The 21818-nt window shown below is 42.0% G+C and overlaps 1 protein-coding gene across 1 annotated transcript in view; it reads left to right on the top strand.

The window, feature by feature from the left end:
• Positions 1–21818, top strand: part of cd109 (CD109 molecule) — a 37164-nt gene that overhangs the window by 943 nt on the left and 14403 nt on the right. The window contains exons 2-22 of the mRNA XM_079369264.1: positions 1278–1895; positions 2508–2560; positions 9042–9565; positions 9806–9902; positions 10017–10083; positions 11742–11802; positions 12134–12230; positions 13089–13205; positions 13291–13350; positions 13462–13547; positions 17066–17217; positions 17303–17331; positions 17447–17680; positions 17804–17926; positions 18044–18083; positions 19018–19127; positions 19212–19403; positions 19718–19822; positions 19970–20032; positions 20728–20898; positions 21003–21155. Coding sequence (XP_079225390.1) covers positions 1278–1895; positions 2508–2560; positions 9042–9565; positions 9806–9902; positions 10017–10083; positions 11742–11802; positions 12134–12230; positions 13089–13205; positions 13291–13350; positions 13462–13547; positions 17066–17217; positions 17303–17331; positions 17447–17680; positions 17804–17926; positions 18044–18083; positions 19018–19127; positions 19212–19403; positions 19718–19822; positions 19970–20032; positions 20728–20898; positions 21003–21155 — 3152 coding nt within the window. The remainder of the gene's footprint in view (positions 1–1277; positions 1896–2507; positions 2561–9041; positions 9566–9805; positions 9903–10016; positions 10084–11741; positions 11803–12133; positions 12231–13088; positions 13206–13290; positions 13351–13461; positions 13548–17065; positions 17218–17302; positions 17332–17446; positions 17681–17803; positions 17927–18043; positions 18084–19017; positions 19128–19211; positions 19404–19717; positions 19823–19969; positions 20033–20727; positions 20899–21002; positions 21156–21818) is intronic.

Genomic DNA, 21818 nt, shown 5'->3' with positions numbered 1-21818 from the left:
GTCGAACATGTAGTGCCAGGAGGGTGGCACGTGGGAAAAGAGAATAGAAACAGAGTAAGGGTGCAGTAAAGACTGTTTAACGCGGAGGTGGATTAGGGGTAATAAGGAAACTGAAAGGTAACAAAAGCTGAAAGTCTGTGTGTGTGTGACAATATGTGTGGCAGTGGGAATCTTGGCAGCCCTCCTGTGTGTTACTCAGTGAGTGGTCATTCTCCTCGCGTCCCTCTGTGATTCGTTCTGGCCTCGGCGGGCCAGCTGTGATGAATCGGCAGAATTCCTCGGCTCAGCACAAGGGCAGCGGATTAATCATAGGAAGCCTAATGCTAGCTGACACACAGACCTCAGTGGACGCGCACACACACACACACACACACACATTCTCTCATTCAGTCAGTCAGTCTGCCACCCGTATGAGCGGTTGGACGAGCACATTAAGGTCTGGAATGAAGAAATTTTTAAAAAAAAAAGCAGGGCTGGCATGAGAAAGTTATTAGACAATCTTGTCGTTCTTTCTCGATGATTGGGCCGAAGAGAAGGTGGCGTGTAACTATGGGAATGTTCGACCGCTGCTCTTACATCATTTCACAGAAAGAAAACGCAAGTGTTACTTGCAGCGAGTCTTTTGTCCAAACAAGGAATCGGAGGAAAGAAAGAGGAGACATGATGCTCACAGGGGGAAGGGGACGTAAAAACAATCTGTGGTGTTATGCCAAGTTCAGACATTTATTCACAACCAACTGCTACAATCAAAGCTACAATGGGAAATAATCCCCCCCCCCTTCCCACACACACATCCCTTTCATGTGTTTGTTTCTGAATTTGGAGAATTAATGTCACAGCAACATTGTGGGTGAAAAGTCAAAGAGGAATGTCTCTATGAAAGCATTCATCTTCAGGGGGCCAGGCCTGCATGTTTCCTGGTTAATGAGCTCCTTGCTGCTCTGGTCGCCTCACTGAATGGTGCTTTCAGTGTCAACATGCCAAACCAGTGACCAATCAAATGTTTTCTAGCTATATTCTGTCCACGACGCAGCTGCTCAGGCAGATCCCTCACTCTGTTTTGTCTCCCACCATCAATTCTAGCTTGAACATAATCAAGCCCCCCTCTACTAAAATGTAGTTTATTGTTACTTTACTTCTACATTTGACCTCTGCTGTGCAGCAAGATGTGTGTGAAGAGTCTTAACTGGCTGGTTTCACATCGATCCAGCATTAATTCATGCTTACCTCACAGCTAGCTCTCATTTCGTGTGAATCTGATTGTTTCCTTCCTCTAGGGGCCCACGGGGAAAGTTTCCACACACCCCCTGCTTCTCCACAGAGTGACGAGCCTCCTTTCACACCTGCTGTCCCCCAACTCCTTCACCCTGCTTCACCCAAACTTCCCCCTGCAGCCCCAACATCCTCTCCACCCCCGGTCCCAGTCCCGGGCCTCACCTCCAGCGTGAAGAAAGCACCATCCAGCAGCAACCCTACACCTGCCTGTCCTCGTCCCGAGTGGCGGCCTCAACCATCAGCCAGTTCACACAGCGCCACCGTCGGCTGTGGAGCTAGCCCTGTTCACTACAATGCGGGGACTACTGCTTTTAAAAGACAAGCTTCTGTGGGGAGGAATGGGGGTCCCCCTGCCTCGAACCCTCGAACGCCTGTCTCACAAAGTCGGACTGTTAGCGTCAGCCCTGCAAAGACCCCCTCTTCTCAATGCAGCGCCTCACCTGTGGCGGGCTGCTCTCCGGGGAAGACCTGGAGAGAAAGGGACAGTGGCCTGAGTCAGTCTTTACTGGCCGCTCCTGAAGCTGCAGATAGCCAAGGGGAGGAACTGAGGAGGCTGCTGGAGGAGTGCAGGACAGCGCTTGGTATCACAGCCAGTCATGATGGGACCAACAACACAACACGTGAGAGTTAAACAACTGGAGCACTAAGGCTGGCTTTACACGCCAACGCTCCCGGGTGAAACCGACAAAACATCTGTTCAGATGTGCCTTTTCGTTTAGACGTCTAAAAGGGTTGAAAACGCAAACGCGTGGTCTGAGCTGCTCACGCTGGCTCTCGTTGCGTACGCGTTGATGAAACGTCCGTGTGCAGTACAGCCAAACGACGACTTCCATGTCGGATTATTTCCGGACATTCAAGTTGCCCGAGCTGCCCTGATATCTCTCCAGGAGTCATTTCAGGAGTTAAGGCGAGTAAAGGACGTTTCAACGCACGCGCGTCTTCTTGATGTTGTATGGCAGTGCGGACCTCGCCACCTGGCAGGCATCACATTTTGTACACCTTTGCGTCACTGTGCGCATGCAGATTCCCACCCGAAGGCGCTCGTCTAATCGTGGGGGGGGGGGGGGGGGGGGGGGGGGGGGGGGAGTGGGAACGTAGCGCCACTTTTGCGGTTGTGTGTTCAGATCGTTGTCGTCCGTGTAAAGCCAACCTAAGATATACTTAAAATGACTTGATATTTGAATTTTTTAAATGATGTGATTTCTTCTGACGTTTCTGTATCCTTCCCTCAGAGATACTGAAGGATCTGCTGGCAGAAGTAAAGAGTCTGAGGAGTACGTCTCAGGTGAGATTTGCTTCAAAGGTGATCTGTTTTTAAATATTCAAAGAAGGCATATTTGAAACTCTTAATAAACTGGGCTTTGCTGGTTTATTTAAAGTAGTCTGACGGTCTTTTTTGTACCGATAAGGTCAATATATGGGGATTATGTCCATTTTTAAAATTGATTCTGCCTTTGCAAATTGAATGTATTTTAAAAATATCTGCAGTCCAAGTTTTCACAAATCATTAAAAGTGTCTTCTGACACTCTTGAGAGACGGAGGTGAACTAGTAAAGCAATGTAAACAGGGTGTTATATATTCTAATAAGTCAGTAGTTCTGGTGACCTTTTATCTATGAGATAAAACCAAAACACACACTCCCTCCCCCAAAAAAACAACAAAAAAAAAAAACACTGTCTCAGTAGGTCTTGGAGAGAGCTGCAGCTTTACTAATTAAGGTCTTCCTGTGCTCCGCTTATTCAAAGAGGCCAGAAAGAGGAAAATCATTGAGATCATCTTCTGTTGAGGTTTCTTGTTGCTCATACTTCTAGAGTTGGGGTCGAGTTGTTGTGGCTCTCTCTGAAAAGAGAACAGATCAGGGGCCAGATGGTTTTAGCGGTTAGGACACTGGAGTCCTCCGAGTGGACGGCCTGGGTTCGGCACTTTATTTCCCAGTTTCCTGCTCTGTCTACTGTCAAAAACACATCTTCATCTTAAACGTGAGAAGGATGTATGTGTTGCCTCATTGTTAATAGAATATAATGCTTTTATTGTCATTCTACAATTGTACAATTATTGAGCTTCACCTTGGTGAAGTGCACACAGCTTAAAAAAAAAACAACAGAAGAAGAATAAAAAAAGTAACTCTTTTCCGAGGTAAGATGGGCCATGTATGGGAGGAGTAAAGTGACCTGAAGTTAAGCTTACAGTACATCACGCACGCTTAGGGATGTAACGATTCACTCAACTCGCGCTACGATTCTCTCACCATCTATTTGGAGAGAATCTGCCTTTGATTGGAGCGTCTCATCGTGGTGTCGATTAAACGCTGCATCACGTCGGTCGTGCCGTTTGCGAAGCTCACCGTCTCGTTGCAATTATTTGCACGCAGTTTTTTTCCTCGTCTGTTATCTTCTCAACTCTTCCATTTTCTGTCTTGGGAAGTGAAACTGTTTCCACTGCCATGATAACGCCTGTTTATTACAACCAACCGCCTCTGCTCTACAGCTTCTGACACTTACAATATTACTATCATTCATTTTTCAGAGTACCGATTTGAACCTTGACACCTTTGAAATGATTAATCTGTACATCCCTACGCACGCTTTGTTTGTATTCGTATGACAGCGGCAGAGTCTCGATTTGACCAATTGTCAGGTTCTAAACCAAAAGTTGAAATGATCATACGCAACTCAGAGTGAAACTTCTCGAAGCCCTCTTCAGTCTTGGGCGTTTCATGCTCTTATGAGGATGGTGATATGCTGCGGTAATTTCCTGTCAGTCGTTCCGTTCCAATTCCTGACCCTCCCTTATGAGGCTTGAAGCCAGAGGCTCCCAGTTTCCTCCAGATCTGCCACAGATTACAACAGCTGCAACATGACACACAGAATGCCAATGGACAATCCCAAATCTTTTCTTCCCTCCGTGACTGACGTAACTTCTATTCTACTTTTCCTTCGTCATTTATCTGAATCACTTTGATTCGATTATGTTGCAAGCTTTTACCAGCACTTCCTCTGTGTCACCTCTTTCTCTGCTTGATGAGACCCCGCTCCCTCCTGGTTTTTTTCCCGACACTTTCCTAACATCCTTACAAATAACTCGGAGGCATTAGTCATGTAGTCATGCCAGCTCGACGTCAGACAGATTGTGGTGTATCACTATGAGGTGGCTGTGTATTGCAAGACGGGGTAATCCAGCACTGTGTTTACACGGGCACTTGGTTGAGAAATTTAAGCTAGCAAAGCTCGACTTTATGAACCTTTCTCAGCCTGCTCTGCTGTCCTGGGAGTCTTTTTTTTTTTTTTTTTTTCTCATATGGAGAGCCAGAGAAGGGGAATGCAGTGCAGAGGAGGGGGTTTACATTCGGTTGTTCAGGGGACAAAACTTGTTTTGTTTGGTGCTGTGTGACGAGGTTGGGGGAAGTGGGGCTGCGGCTCCCAGTGTCCGACAGGCCATGTGTTTGTGTGTGTGTGTGTGTGTGTGTGTGTGTGTGTGTGTGTGTGTGTGTGTGTGTGTGTGTGTGTGTGCTGCACGTGAGACAAAAAACCCTCCCAAACACGTCCTCTCGCACTCAAAGTCTTGACTGCTGCCCTTACTTTTCAGCCATCAGAGCCTCCCTCCTCGTACCTCTCTGTGTTTTCTTCCTTCACTCGTTCGCTCTGACCGCTCCTCCTCGACCTCGAGCAAAAGAACCCAAAACAATTACCCTTTTTTTTTTCCTGCTGCACACAGACATGCAACTCACCCCCCACCCAATATAGCATTTTCAGGAGTTTTTGTGCATACTCTTACTCCTCTGTACTGCTTCCTTACCTCCTGCTTTGTGTCTAACTTCCATCCATCTTATGTGACCCCAACAAGCTTGAGCCTTAATTCTTTAGCCCCGACATTTTTTTTTTCAACCTCCTTTTCCACGTTATTTAAGTAGCCATCATTCTTCCTGCCTCATTTGTCTCTCACACCTCTCCTCCCCGCCTCGTCTTTCTTGGCCGATATGTTCCAGTCCTTGTCTGTCACAGAAGTGAGGTCGTTTCAACGCGCCGCAGTTGAACTGGATTCAGATAAACAGGCATGATTGCCCAATGTGCAGTGGAGTACTGAGAATGTCTGCCGATGTAACCATCTGTCTGTGCTTACTGTGCACCACCAGTCTGCAATTGTCTTAACCAACAAGAATGAAAACACTCAGTTATGGGGGGGTGTTTGTGGGGGCTGGTCAGATTTTTGTTCCCTTCTGGAGATTGAGTCAATCTGAAAGCAGCTTTGGAATCAGTTCCAGGTGAACGCTGCCGGAGACTTCCAGGAATTATCTCCAGGTTCAGTCTTTTCTTTCTTTTCTTTATGGTAGAATGCTTCAGAAGCCCAAACCCAAAAAGGCCCCGTTTCCAAATAAGGATTTGTTTTAGAGGGTTGGCAAATGGAGCTTGTGCATATGCTGTGTCCATATTGCAGAGATAGATTAGACCCTGCTTTTTTACATCTATAACTGTTTGATGTGCCATTTTCAGGGTATATGTCCTTTCGTAAATGCTAAACAGACTTTAGCTTGTATAGCACTTTTGTAGCCTTCTGACTTTTTACACCTTCCCATTCACACACTGATGGCAGCGTTTGCTCTGCAAAAGTGTCAATCAGAGGAAACTAATGCTATTCACACAATTTCATATTCTGCCCATTTAAGCAGCGGGAGCAACTTGTCCCATGGGACATGTGGCTGCAGGAGCTGGGAATTGAACAACCTACTCTACTAACTGAGCCAAAGCCGCCCCTGTTGGCTGCTCCCATTTGTATGTGTGTAATTGCTGTAGAGGGAACGAATGCCTTTTAATAAGTTTACATTGTGCTTAACAGTTTCTGCATACACACCCCAGGCTGTGGATTGCTGGGAGAGAGTTTAGATGTTTCCTCATGTATGTATTAGAAAGATTGGGTGTGGAGTCAAACTAGGGACAGATGGTTGAGACACACAAACACACACACACACACACACACACATACACACACAACCTTGGACATCTGACTATATCCCCATTGTGCTGGACCCTTACCAAGAATTTTAGGGACTCAGATGTACATCAGTTGTGTGGACAAGTGTATCTTTGTGTGTGTTCCTGTGGATGTCAGATACCACATCTGGTCATGCAGTGGGGCACTAGGTCAGCTCTTGTGGGAGTAGAAGTCTGTGTGTGTGTGTGTGTGTGTGTGTGTGTGTGTGTGTGTGTGTGTGTGTGTGTGTGTGTGTCTTAAGACTGACAGTACACACCCTTATCTCAGTGTGAAGTGAGGAGCGTCCCTTTCCTGTTTCCTTAAACAGACACGCTCTAGTTGGAGTGTGCGCATCCAGATAACAAGAAAAAAAAAGCTTCTTAATATAGAACGTCTCCTCACAGAAACTGCGATCCTACTGTTCTTTTGACTAATTGTTGCTGGGAAGGAAGCGCTCCAACTTACCCAGAATGTGAAAGAAAACTTCACAGTGCGGTTTAGTGGCGAAGCGAGGGAAGAATGGAGGTGAATGTGTGGGAGACAAGAAGGGAATAGGATATGTGTGTGTGTGTGTGTGTGTGTGTGTGTGTTCCTCTGTGTGTGTGTGTGTTCCTCTGTGTGTGTATGGACTGTAATCAGGTCCAGCTGTGGTCTTGAGTCACTGGTCAGATGAGAGAGCGACTTGGCTCAGAGATGGCCTCCTCCTCCACATCTCCATCCATTCTTCATTTAATTACCCAACCTCTCAGTGCCGCCACATTTTTTCACATCTCTGGTTAACATTGCTCAACATTTAGTACTAAATCTTTGCATGATTGTAGACACTTTTATGCTCCATTCTGTGTATTTTCCCTTCTCATATGCTCTCTATATGTTGATGACTAGCTATTATTTTTAGGTTTTGACGCCCTTATTTTGTACTGTACTGTTGGAGCAATCTGGCAGGGGAATTGGCTCATTGCTAGGGAAGGTTTTCTTGCATGTCCGAAGCAATAATACTCCTTCAAAAAAAAATGAATTAATAAAAGTTCTCATTCCTTGCCAGAGTGAGGTTTCCCTCTGACCACCCGGCTAGTTTCTAGGTAACCACGAAAATGAAGCAAAAAGCTTTTTTTTTTTTTTTGTAGCTGAAGTGTTGGTGAAACAAAAGAGAGTTTCACATTGTAGCCTTGGCCCTGCACCAAAATATTGCACAAACATTTCATTTCGTCCAAACTTGTTTGGCGTCCTTTTACAAAGTATTCTCATTAAGTTGATGTTAGATGACATGACGCTCAAAGCAAAACCTTTTCACTATTCAGTTATGCCTCATTACAGCTGACTTGCCAGCTCTTCTTCTTCTTCTTCTTCTTCTTCTTCTTCTTCTTCGTCTCTGTGCCTGTTGAGGCTCGCCTCTCAGCTCAGTACAACTTCTCCTAATTAAGGGGCAAAACGGTTATTTTATTGTTTATTCTTCAAACCTCACCGTCTGCTCAGGGTTCAGTTCTGTTTGTTTTGGAGTGCATGTCCAGTCAGGCTTTTAAATTGCCAGGTTTGTATTTAATCTGTTGTTTGGTCCACAGTGTAATTGTGCTTATTTAAGCGTAGAGACATGAGTCAACTGTTTACACAGCAATGAAAAAACTGGATGTGATATATAGGCTTTTTTAGCAGCTCAGGATGGATTTAAGGTGTTGATGAGCCTTTAACTTCATCTTCGGCCATCATAAGGTCAATTTTGTATTTTTTCCACTCCAAATAATATAATAATTAGAATGAATGGAAGGACCCCCTCCCCACCAACACAGTCTCAATGGAGGGTAGAGCTGTCAAGTAATGTCCCACTTTATTACAGGTATTACATAATGAGAGGAAAATATGGACTCCTTATGTCCTCTTCATGGAGAACAACCCATAAATGAACCTTATCTGCGGTCAATGTTTAACTGTATTCAGTGAAACACTTCATGTCTGCGGGGACATCTAGTGGGGAAGTGACACTACTGTTTATGTCCAGTGATGTATTTGGAGAGCTGATTGTAAATATGATAGCACTTGTTCTTGCTTTATTACTCTTCGTTGCTTGTTTTTCTCTAGTTGTAATTTTACTCCGAGCAGGGTTTTGTTTGTCTTGTCTGTTTTCTTGTGTTTGTATGAGAGCATTGCACAAGGCAAGATAGATAAGAATAAACGCTCCCAAAGAAACAAATTGCCAGACATATCAAAGCTGGAAGTAAAAAAAAAGTTCTTTTGAAGTTATGAACTTTATCTACCTTTGTTTGGTTTTTTTCTTGACCCCCTAATGCTTTTTACAATGCTTTTATTATGCTTATATTGGTCCTCATGTACTCCTCCACTTTATTCTGTCTGATATCACTTCTCATATCTTATCAAAGCGCTACGGTCACTTTATTCTTTCAGTCTTCATCTTTTTATATAGCTCTAGCATATATGTAGTCTGTTGTTCTATTATCTGCCATGCACCACTATCACTTTATCATTTCATATCTGCCTACTTGCACATAACTTTATATATATATATAAATATTTACTGCACTACAGTTTTGTTTACATCTGTTAGCTACTGCACACTTCTGTCTACATCTTTAGTCGGATCACTGTCCACTTGTACCTTCTTTCTGTATGTATTTGTATTTTAACTTTGTGCACACATTTTGACACTTTATACTTTTGTTGATATTTTATCTTTGGTTAAATTTTACTGCTCTGTGTGCCTTTGAATTGCTCCTCGGAGACAAATAAAGTTTTTTGGATTGAATTGAATTTATAAGTTGGTGTAATGGTATTTCCCTTCTAGACAGAACGTGGTGAATGGCTGCAGTTCCAGGCTGACCTACAGGTAGCTGTGGCGGTGGCAGACCGTCTGCGAGCCGAGGCAGAAGAAGAGCTGACTGCGCTCCGAACAGCACATAAGGATGTAGAGAGGGAGTTGGCAGCTGCCCAGCAGAGACTGAAGGAGGCTGATATCCAGCTGGTTACCCTGAGAGAGGAGTTAAAGGAGAGCCGACAGAGTCTGACGTCTCTCACTCCAGTTCAGGAACCAGAAAGGCCCAATAGACCGACCAATGAACTAACTCAAAGCTTTGAAAGCAAAGACGGGACCCAGAGGGGCAGAGAGAGGTGGTCGACCAGATCGTGTAAAGAACAGGTGGAAAGTAAGAGTCCCAATGAGTTGACGAAGAATGTTGTAAGCGAGGAGGCCAGAAAAGAGTGTAACAATGTGACCAAGCGTTTCCTGAAAAATGTGACCAATGAGGAGAGGGCTGACGGAGAGACGCGATTCAGCGAGAGTCGAAGGGCGGTGACCTCAGAGAGGTCAAGGTGAGACAAACGGAACAGTTTGACGTTGTTGTTTTTTTTTCATCATTGTTTAAAGGTGAAGCTTAAATACATTCAGACAGACAGATATCCTGCACACCTATTGTGTCTGTTACATAATCATAACTGCCTGTCAACCTGGACTGAATTGGCATCTCGAGGACATTTTCACAGCTTGATTTAATGCTGGAGCAAACAGATTAAAAATGTTGGCTTGGCTAATCAAGTCTGTTTTCCTTCCAGAAGTCTCTCCAGGTTACCTGCCTCCTCAGACCCCCCCACCATGCAGAATGGAATCTCCCAGACAAAAACTGCCTCAACGCTTGCGCCCTCAAACAAGGTGGACGATTTATATTGAGATCACTCATTACAGTTTGGCTGTTTGCATGAAAATAATTGTTCTTATTCATGATATGATCTGTTCTCATTTAAATGGACTTCATTTGCTTTTAAGAACTCGGGGCCACTAAAAGGTCGAAGAGGTCTGGACTGGCAAGACAGCAGGTCAAGCCCCGACACAGGTGAGTGTGTTTATAATGCTTGTGTACGATGTGTCACTTTTTGCTTGTCTTTGTCATTTCGCTGGATCTTTGTCAAGTTCATTCTCAAATTGATGTCTTGAGAGTTTTCCCCACTAGCCGTGCAAGTGAGTTCATGTTCTTACAAGTGCAGGGATCTTTTGCCAAAGCAGATTTCTCCAATCGTATTTATTTTTATGAATCACTCAAGCAATCGTTAAAAGGATTTTCACACTCGTGACCTGGTCCTGGATCCAATTGCGCTGGACCCCAAAGTCCAGTTCATTTCATCATAGTGAACCCAAACGTACTGTAACAGGGTACCATGCCTGAGTGCAGACTGTGGGAGATGTGAATACAACTGTGCTCTAACAAGAAATGGAATGGGGGGGGGGGGGGGAATTGCTCATATCTGAAATAAACAAAAAAAAAGCACACGTTGCAAATAAAAGCAGAGATGAAGACTTGTGACCAATGCCGGATTTAAAATATGCAAGAAATATTTGTAGCTTTCCAGTGAGGAAATTAATGCATCAGACATTTCTTTTAGTCCTCAAAGATGTGTTTTGGTAAACACTGAATTATTTTGTTTGTTTACAAGGAAACTCCTCAGTGCTTCTTTACATGTTGCAAGCTCTTGATTTCAATCAGGAGAGGCTTAATTAGGAGTGAACAATTATTTATTTAGGAGTTTAGGAATAGATAAATGTAGATGAGACTCCGTCGTGATGACTTTGGAGTGGGTAGTGAGGCAGACAGAGGGACAGGATACCCTCCCCCCCTCCTGATGGAGTCTAGACACTGTGATAGAAGAATGCAGGATGTGATGGGGAGTGGGCTTCTGAGGCTGTATCTGAACTCGGCTGAGCTGGAACAGAGGTGACTGCGGCGGAGGAGGATCACAGCGACTGTCCTGAAATGACAAACTGACTGTAGAAGAGAGAGAACCGAATTCTAAATTCGACAGCAGCGGGATGATTGGCTGAGAGAGGTCGTGGCAGAAGCTGGTTGGTTGACTACTTAAAAGAATAAACACCTATAATCAGTTGATCACTAGAGCAGGGAGACAGAGGGAGTGGGAGAGAGGGAGTGGGCTAAGTTGAATGAACGAAAAAGAGCAAATGTAAGAATGTTTATACAATCGTCCTGCTTGAGCTTACACTGAGCTCCAATTTATACCATCATACACAGCCTGCATTGTTCACTTCATGGTTGGTTAATTTTCATTTAAATTATGCAGCCATTGAAGTTTTTTTGTCCTTTTTTTTATCCTTGAAGCTCAGAAAAAGAACTGTTCACTCTCAGTAAAAGCTACTTTAGCTAGCGACTACCTAGCTAAAGTCTATTATATTATTCTGAGGAGCTAGTGACCGAACCAAAGCGAGAAGGAGGAAATATATTGGAAACAAAACTCTGACTGGATGCTAATGTTGCTCTTCTACATCTGCACTATTTGCTCACTATCGCCATACTTTGTCCAGGTATCATCTGTGTAAAATCACTGTGTGCTGCCCCAAAGCGCCCTTACGCCAGGTGGCTCTGCTTTTGACGTGTGTTACGTCTTGTTAGCATGTCGAGGGTGATATATATTATAATATTATATATATATATATATTATATATTATAATAACAGCATGCTGTTTTGTTGCTTGAGTTTACAGGAAAACGAGAGGAATCCCTCAACAAGTACAACTCTAGCCTCACAGAGCTGCCTCCCACCAAGTGAGTCCACACACACACACACACACACACACACTGACAAACGATTATGTCACGAGGCCAACCAAATTGCAACATCCTGTTAATGCAGTTACCACTTTTGACCCCGACACATTTTTCTGGTGACCTCATAAAGCGCCATATTGGATCCGCATCACCTCTCGTACTTCAACCGATGTGTAAATTGGGTTTTCCTTGTAGTAACTCGTAACTAAATGATCTATGTTGTTGGATCTTCCATAAAAAGCACATCTTAAAAAAAAGAAAAGAAAAGTCCTGCAGAGTTTGAACATAAAAACTGTGATGCCCTCAGCAGTTTATCTCTTGTTGTCAGGTCCCAGGATGGTTTCAACATGCTGCTGCGTCGCCACGGAGGCTCCAAGAGGAACTCGCTGCTACGCTGGTGTCAGAGCCAAACACAAGGCTACAAGGTTAACCACTCGACTTCATTTATGTGTTTTCCTTAATGCGTGGCTTTGTGATGTAAATGAACACAGGCTCAATCACCAGTTAATGTTTAACGAGTGATGAGTGAAGTGAAAATATACCGTCTGGTGTCTCCTCGCTACACACTGTGCATTTTTCTGGTTTAAATATTCAGTGACAATTTCTAGGATGCTTATAGTAAACTAGTAGTTGATACAATCCAGTCCACCTGATCCTTAGTGTTTGATTCTGTACAAAACAACAGAAGAGCAAAGCTCTGAACACACGATGTGAATGCTATAAAGAGAGTGTACGCTCACAATGCTCAAATCTGACATATACACAAAGATTTTCTATCCGGATTTGAATCCAGTCATTGATGAGTGTTGTCCTTTAAAGGCCAGTTGTGAGCCATCAGTAGTTTGTTTGTTTGCTTTGCTGCACGTGTGCTTAAAAGTCACGTAACGAAACACAAGAAGCTTCCAGGGAACGACACGTAATGTGTTGCTGTAGTAAAAAAATGAGCAAGTTAAGACGGGTTCCATGTGTCTGTATGTCTCAGTTACAAAGGTCTTGTAGCAGGAACAACACAATGTAACTATAATAACAATACAGAAGGCTGAGCTTTAGCGAGGTGTCCTGGTGAGCCATGCCAATGTGACAGTAAGCTAACGTGCCCCGTACTTGAACCCTCAAGAAGCTGCGAAATGGATTCCAGTCATGATTCTGTGTTAGTCACACAAAAATAGAATTTTATTTATATTGAACAATGCTTGCTTTACTTTCTGCCCGACTTTCTGTAAACTCTTGAAGTCACTGTTTGTCACCCTAACATTTCCTTCCTGTCTTTTGTGACTACGCAGAATATTGACATCACAAACTTCAGCAGCAGCTGGGCTGATGGTCTGGCCTTCTGTGCTGTTTACCACACCTACCTCCCCTCACACATTCCTTACAGCACCCTGACTCCAGAGAATAAGGTGGGAACTTCACCGAGAGCGTGTTTAATGCATTCTTGATGTGACCGAGGATGTTTCAGTCTCCGCTTTCTGTCTTTGTTTGCAGAGGGAGAATCTCAGTCTGGCATTCAAAACAGGAGAGAGTGTCGGGATCACACGGACTTTGGTACGTACAGTATAAGATGCCTTTCTGCTGAACAATCCAGTCAAGTCTAATCCGATGCTTTTTGTGGCGATGTGAAATCGATTTTGACTTCATTTACCTTCTTGCCCACAGACTGTAGAGGAAATGCTTCGAGCAGGGGGTCCTGACTGGCAGAGAGTCCTGAACTATGTGGAGAGCATCTACCGTCACTTTGAGATGTGACAGCTGGAGGTACAGACTGACATAGTGGAATAGATCCTATAGATGCTTTTCAAAAAAGGATACTAAAACTGATGGATCCCAGAAAATCACGCCGTAAAAATGTCGACAACATTTTTTATACTTAGCAATAATGATGAAAAAAGGACTCCATAACCAAAGGATATACAGTATGCTCATTGCTCAGACATACTGTATATTAGTGATCAGTGTTTTTTTTCTTTTTTGTTTTTCAAATGTGACTTTACCAATGTGGTTAGAAAACAGTTCAGTGAATTATCTACTGTTAAACATACTCACAATATTGACTTGATAAGTACTGCAACTGCCAATCCAGTATGAGCAATGAAACACACCAGCTTTGACTACCAGGAACATGTGTTCATAACACTGGCTTCAAATCTCCCCTCTTTAAAGTTTTACATGCGTTTTATTACCTTTTTTTTTTTTAAAACAAATAATTCTAAATGTAAATTTGCTGTGGATTCAAATTCATCCTGCTTTATTGCTTTTTTTGACAGAAAACAAAGCAGGGTTTTTAATATTTATCATTGGCTTCAACAGCTAGTGTATAAAAAAGTTATTGTCAGTGTTCAAATTGTTCTTAAAAGATAACTTTCAGTGAATCAGTTTGAGATAAAACTGCAAACATGAGAACCCAACAATTTAGCCTTAAAAAATAAAGTTACAGTAACTTTAAAAAAAAAAAAACACTCTCATTGACAGTCAGTCATTCGTTAAACAACATTCATGTCACGGTAGAGTTGCTGTCAATGTCTTCACACTGGTACATCACTAACAGAGAGTACTTTATTGCATCATGTCTTTTAGTAAATCTATATGAAGTTCTTGAACTGCACAGTTTTCACTGCCAATATGTTGAGAACTTAATCCTTTCTTTAGTGCTTTAGTTACTTCTTGTCACTCTGTACATATGCACTTTTGTCAGCACTTTGTGGGATTTTGTAAGAATGTAATACTGTACAGATAGAAATGATACAAAGGCTAGGTGGGAATGTAGCTGGATGCCTGGAAACCAGTCAGATATATGTTTCGCGAAAAATTCTGATTCTAAAACAAGCACATGCGACAAAGATGAAAACTTTGAGTTAAATTTGGCGAAACGGGCGGAGGCTGTTAGGCACGTCTCAAATATCTCAACCTCAGATGCTGAAATGAACTCTTGTGAGAGCTCGAAATGTAACAGCAATTCGAAATGTAATTAAAAAAAAAATAACAAAACCGAAAATGTAATAACTGTTCGATAGTGTAACAAAATACTGAGCCCAAAATGCAGTAACTTTTTGCCCAAAATGTAACAAGTTCTTACATTATTAGGAGAAAAATATTTTGCCTGCCCCGTAATGTAATTGACCCAGAATGTAACAACTTGTTACATCTGGGGCAAAAAGTTGTTTTGTTTTGGGCTTAGCTATTTGTTACATTATCAACCAGTGATTATATTTCAGGTTTTGTTACATTTGTTTTGTAACATTTAGAGTAGTTGTTACATTTCGGGCTCTAACAACTCTCTTTCTGCCCCATGTTGAGAATCTGAATAAAAGGTGCTGTTTTACAACAACTTTAATGCTGAGATCTTTTTTTTGCCAAAGTCCTTTGTGCCAATTATCAGAATTGTTGTGTTGTTAAATAAACCATTGTAAAACATGTTTATATGTAACTACTGTAAAAGACTCGATACCGAAGAAATAAAGTGTAAATATGAAACTAAAGACACTGTGTGGGTGGTGTGTTATTCTTTTTTTACATTTAATGGTTTTTGGTCAAGTTTTACCATCTCTCAGGCCAAGCTTCTTTTTTAATTCTAAGATTTCAAGAAAGTATACATCAGACACTACAGCTTTTTTCTTGTACATTGTTTTTTTTCCCCCTCTTTTTTTATACTTTCCTTACACGTCTTTGAAGTAAATAATCGTAGCCCAAGCATAAGAACATACAAGTCAAAAAGAGGTGATGATAAGCTTTAAAGATCGTGTCACCATGGTAGGGCCGTGTCCAGTCTGTGCTGGGTCCATGCCTGAACCTGGGCTCTGTTACTGTAATGAGATGACGTAACGGGACAGACTTGTTTATATCTCTACAGTACGTTTAACGAGTATCCATGTTCCTCCACTATTTGTCATTATCCGCTTCATGTACCAATACCTTACACTACCAAACATTTACTTTGAATAACATTCAAGGTAAAGAAAGATTATAAAAAATACATTTAATTAAAAGGAAAAGAAACAAATGCATAACATCAAGAACAATGTAGCAGTAAAACAAGGAGATCCAGGACACATTACTGTTCCATTCATATAAACTTTGTTCTTATAATCTGGTCCTATTAGCAATAAATAGTCAATCCATGCTTTGGTAAATGTTGGGGTTTTTTTGTGTTGAAAGCAACTCTACTTTAAAGCAGGGGCTTAGCCTGGACTTTACTGCCACCTATGGGTAAAGAAAAGTAAATGCAGGTTTTTATTGCAACTCTGTGAAGATTTTAATGATTGCTTTGAGGTTAGAATATGCCCCCACAATGTCAGCATATCTTCTCCGTGCTGCTATATTCAGGACACACTCCTTTTATGAGTTGTATTGTTTTAAGTCAAACTTGCACACACTGCAAAACAAAACTCATTCAAGATATGAGAATGCAGTTTCCAGTTTAAAAGTACGGGGAGGAAGGGAGGTTTAAAACTTAAGCATTTTGAGAACTGATCATCTCGATTAAATTCAGTAACGTGTTGTGACGAGGTAATAAAAGGTTTAAAACTTGTTTACCACAAGGCTGAGTTGTTTTTCAAGGTATGTTTAAAATGTTTCAGAAAACAATTCATATTCAAGGAACAGCCTCAGTATTCGGATAAATGCCAACTATTAAACTCTCAGGTTGTGTTCCTCGTGACATTCAAGACATTTCTCATTCTCAGCATGGATACAGTATCAGCAGAACGTCTCTCTCAAGGCTTAGGACTGGACTGGGAATCAATCCCTGAATAGACAGATGAGACGATTCCCCCTCGGCAAAGGCGTAAAGAGTCGGTGAACATCCCCCTTCTCACTCCTCTTCATCCTTTGTGTGTGACAAAGAAAATATGTGTGATAATACGCGTATACATTCTGGTGTGCCGAAAGGTGTGCTTGAGCATGTGAGGTTGGTGTCATAAGGGCGTTGGTGTGTAGACAGGAGGTGGGGTTTCGTAGCACCTATAGGTCAGGTCACTTGTGGACTACAAAGCGGATGCTGCCAGTTTGACGACTGAATTAAGCGTTGTACGGTGGGAGAAGACGATACCAGCAGCATGCCTGGGATCTGGATCGGGGTTTTGAGTTTGGGGGTTTTGCTGTTCGCTGTTCCGGGTTCCACTCAGGATTCATCAGAGTAAGTTTCGAAGTCAGCCATATGAAAAAAAGCACTATTTCATGTCATTTATTTAAACGTTTATTTTTGTTCTTATGATCCAACTTGTTTCATCTGTCATTGAAAAGCAATCCTTCCTCTTTCTACCAGGTCACTGTTTCTGATCTCAGGTCCAGAGATGTTGCACGCTGGGACACCGACTCTTCTAGCTGTCACCGTCCATGGTAACTTCTCTGGCAGGGTCGTCGCTGAAGTTACACACAGAAACACCAAAGTAGCCCAGACAGAAGCCTTCCAAGGAGGTGACCTTTTAACTACAAACAAGGTTGATTTTCTTTGTAGCTTTTTACATGTTTAGAGAGCTAAAATACCATTTCTGTTTTAAAGGTCCGACCAGGATCCTTACACTCCCTCCTGTAAGTATGAATTTTAATTTTAATTTAATTTTAAGGAAATACTTGAATAACCTCTTTAGCCTGATGTCTCTGCTTTTCCATCACATTTCTAAACATTGTCATTCGATTTCTTTAGATTTCGGTGACCTTAGGCCACGGCTCCCTTTTAAACTTGACGGTGAATGGCTACACTGGGGATACTCTTATTTTTACCAACACCACTTCCCTCATCTTCAGCCTCAGGAATGTCTCCACCTTCATTCAAACCGACAGACCATGCTACCAACCGGGCGATACCGTCAAAATTCGAATTGTGTGTGTTAAGTTGGACAACCATCCATACAAAGGCAGAGTGGGGGTCTCTGTACAGGTGTGTCTCTTGTCTTCCCTATGAAACAACAAAGCCAGAGGAGTTGAATAGATTTTTTTGCAGGCTATTGTTGTGGTGGAGGTGTGTGGGGAAGTTTGACTGACATTCATTTGTCACCCGTAGGATCCCAGTGGGACTGTTGTTGAGGAGTGGGAGTCCAAAGAAAATCTGGGGATTGTGTTGCAGGAATTCAGTTTATCACAAGCACCTCCTCTTGGGCTGTGGGTGATCACAACCACAGTGAATGTAAGAAATAATTAGACACATTTAACTCTGTATTCTGTGCTGTTTAAATGACAGATTTTTTAATACATTATGAATAACAGCTTTCATTTACCAACTGTATAATTCTGTCCCCTACAGGGTGTTACTGGCATGACAGCCTTCACTGTAGAGCATTATGGTAATCTATTAGTTTGTTACATTACTATTTTTCTAGACTTCTTTATCAAACAGTTGGCAGATTTGGTTTGTCAAGTGGCTTGTCCACTACTTTGTTTAAGAGTAAAATTTCTTATCTACAACAGATGAAGAACCATCAAATCTTGGCAAATACATTCATAGTTCTCTGTGGATTCATCACTCTTTCTATATCTTGACCTTTATTCCAGCATCCCATTGATGTTGACACTTAGCATACTTAAATAGCTCTAAAGCTAGCTTGGCTATTCCATCAGATTCTAATTTCTGAGTAGGATTCAGTTCCTTCATGCGTTTGCATGCTCCCTGTTGCAGAGCGTCCTTTTGAAGTTCTTCTACAGACACCATCACATGTCCTTGTAGGAGATAAAATCTCAGGATCAGTTAGAGCACTGTAAGTACATCATATCATGCAAATCCTTTGTGTTGCCTGTACACATATTTGAAGCCAATATTTAGTAGTACTTAATGTTTTCCCCCTAGTTTACCAAGTGGACAGCCAGTACACGGAACGCTAGCTGTGTCAGTCTCTTTGGCGTCGGCTATGTACAATGCAGATATTCCATTCATGACAACACAAACTAAAGAGGTACGGTTGTTTCCCTGTAGCTTATCTTAATAGTTAGGATACAGTGAGACTCACTTTTAACCAGAATATACACAAGTATAATAAACAGCTTTAGGGGCTACATTTTGACTGTTTTCCAGATCTATGGGTCAACACAGTTTTCCTTTAGCAAAGATCTGCTTCAAACCCTTCACACGTCATCAGAAAGCAGCAAAATCAGTAGTGTACATGTTGTCGCTTGCGTGACTGACAACTTCACGGGTAAGTTGTCTTTTTAAACTTTGTTGATTCAAGCATTGCACCCATCTTAATTTCATCGTTAAACCAACCTGCTGCACCAACCTCACAGGCTTGAAAGTGAACACAACCGTAGAGATCCACCAAACGCAGGACATATTCCAGCTTGCATTCCACGATTATCCAGATAAACTTAAGCCACCTTTACTCTTCTCAACATATGTAAGTACTTTTATTATGGTGTATGTAGAATCTATTATAAACTGTTATTCTCATGAGCAAACTCCCTTCTCTTCTGTTGAACAGCTAAAGATCTGTAGATATGACAGAAAACCGCTCAGCCCGGAGGACCTAATGCACTCTGCTGTGATTGAAGTCATCCAGAGCACATCCAGTTTTATTATTGAATCTACGACTCTGACAGCTCAAGTGTCTGAGGATGGGAACGTCCATGTTAAGATTAAATTACAGGATGAAGTAGAGACGCTTTTTATTCAGGTCAGTATTTTGTTTTATATTACCTGGACTGTTGGTCCTTCTGTTTGGCAGTTTCATTTTATGCAAGATGAGTACATATAGTTTCAGGGGAAAAGTATTACACAGGAGTCTACCACTAAGTAAAACATCACCATGTACTGTGAGTAAAATGCAAAAAGCTACACATACTGTACAGTCGATATGACCAATGGATTATTTGCGTCTGTAAATTCATCAATTTTGCCATTATAAGTGCTCACTCAGATTTTTATATTCAGGATTTATACATTTATGTTCATGTTCTACACTTTGGTTCTTTTTGTTTTGTGCTTCAGGCAAGATACCAATCCAGTATGGAGACTCTGAGGATCTACAAAAACCACTCCTCTCCCAGTGATTCGTACATTCAGATCTCACAAATGAAGATCTTACCTGCTCAGGTGACAAGAGGGATAGAGTATATTTCACTGGTGCAACTTAGACATTGAGTTATTAATGCACACCTTGACAATGTGTTTATGTACTGTGTACTAATATTTTAACTATACAATTAAAATATAACTCTCCAAACACATCTTACCTTTTAGATTGGATTGCCTCTTCAAATAGACGTGGAGAGCACCTTTCAACCACTGAATCTTCACTATGTGGTATGTATGGTTGAATATCTGAAATCATGTTTCGTATAAATAATAGAATCAAAATAATATCAATAAGAGCTTTATTTGGATCAGAAACACATTGCATATTTAAAGTTATTATGTAGGTATTTATTGCTGGTGCTTTGAATTACACAGAGAAAACATGAATAGCTTTACGAAATACAATCATTTTTATATAGAGTTTAAAGTTAGGGTAGCTAATTTTCTCCAGATACACTTTTGAATAGTTTGGTTGAAGTTGTCTCACAGAAATTAATAATTCATGTGCTCTGAAAACGAAATGAAGAAAATACGCCATCTGTAGCAGTTTTAAACTTGTAAAAACTTCAACCAATGTCTGCACTCTGTTTAATGAACCAATCATGCTTCCCTGTCTTCCTGCTTGTTTTCTACCCCATTCATGCATGAGCCCACACTCAAAACACGAGCTGCACCATTATTTTAAGGGCTTGGGTTTTTCTCGTCTTCTTATTCCTCAAAGTGCTTATTTAAATTCAGCTTTTTGTTTGCTGCCACGAGTGTATCATCATCTCTTTTGGATTCTTTCCCTTGGTATCCGTACTGTAAATGTTCTTAGTGCAGAGTGCTCGCGGGCCTCCTCATGATCATCGCCTGTTTAAACAGAGCACTTGTGGTGTTTGTGGTAAAATAATTCAATGTCCTTCTCATTGGTGATATTTTAGGTAAGCTCCAGAGGTCAGTTGGTGGCTGCTGGGACAAAGAACTCCTCCTCTTTTTCTCTCACACCAACATTGTCCTGGTCCCCTGAGGCTTTCGTCACAGTCTACACCATCCTCTCTGACGGAGAGGTCACCAGTGACACAGCACATGTGCCCATCAACCAACGAAACCATGTAACCCAATTTGGTGTTTGGTCCCCCCCCCCCCCATGTCATCTTGTTCTTATAGGTGTATCATTTCCCTGGACATGCTTTTGATTGTTTATTACTTGTGACAGGTCTCTATAAACTGGAGCAGTGTCAAAGCTCAGCCTGGTGAGCATGTGTCGCTCACTGTGACGGACCTTGAACCAGGGTCCCAAGTTGGAATTGTGGTGATGGGGATGCACGATGACGCTCTGCAGACTGACCTCGACTTAAAAGTGGAGCAAGTATGACAGCTTCTTTGGTTTCTGCATATAAAAGGCTTTAAAGTTTAGATAGCGAGACAACAGACCACTGAAGTACAACTTCTGTAACCTTAAGAATGAGTCAGATTTGTTTCTTAACTTCTCCGTCTATTTCACAGCTTCATCACAAAGAACCAGTATTGCCAGTTTCGGTACAATGTTGCAAATTCTTCGTCGATACATCTTTTTTCCCCGTTAGATACCACAGACAATCTGTGCGAGACCACTAAACCCGTTAGTCTGGGTGTAACTTATCTGTTTGTTTTTGTTCTGATGACTCGGCTGTTTCAAAGAGCCAGTAACTGTAGTGTGATAGGTGCGCTCCCTGAGGGTTACTGATGGCTTCAAGTTTGAGGAAACAAAGCTCCACTCCAGTGGGCGTTTCTTCCATGACCTTTCTTCATCTGTAAAGCACTGGCAGACTGTATTGTTCAAGACGAAATGTTCCATTATAAAAAGAGAGATTTCCTCGGGCTTCTGAAGATTTGAGGCTGTATTACACCTTACATCACCAAGCAAGACCTGACCTATTTTTCCAAACACGGACTCGGACACAAGAATGATGCTTGTTTGATGTAGTTTGTTTTATTCATTTAATTAGATATTCATTCGCCACTGCCAGAGCAACAACTGTGACATGAACAC

This window comes from Symphodus melops (genome assembly GCF_947650265.1).
Source record: "Symphodus melops genome assembly, chromosome: 19".
Lineage (NCBI taxonomy): Eukaryota > Metazoa > Chordata > Actinopteri > Labriformes > Labridae > Symphodus > Symphodus melops.
The sequence above is the reverse complement of the archived record's forward strand: the minus strand, read 5'-3'. Positions and strand labels throughout refer to the sequence as shown.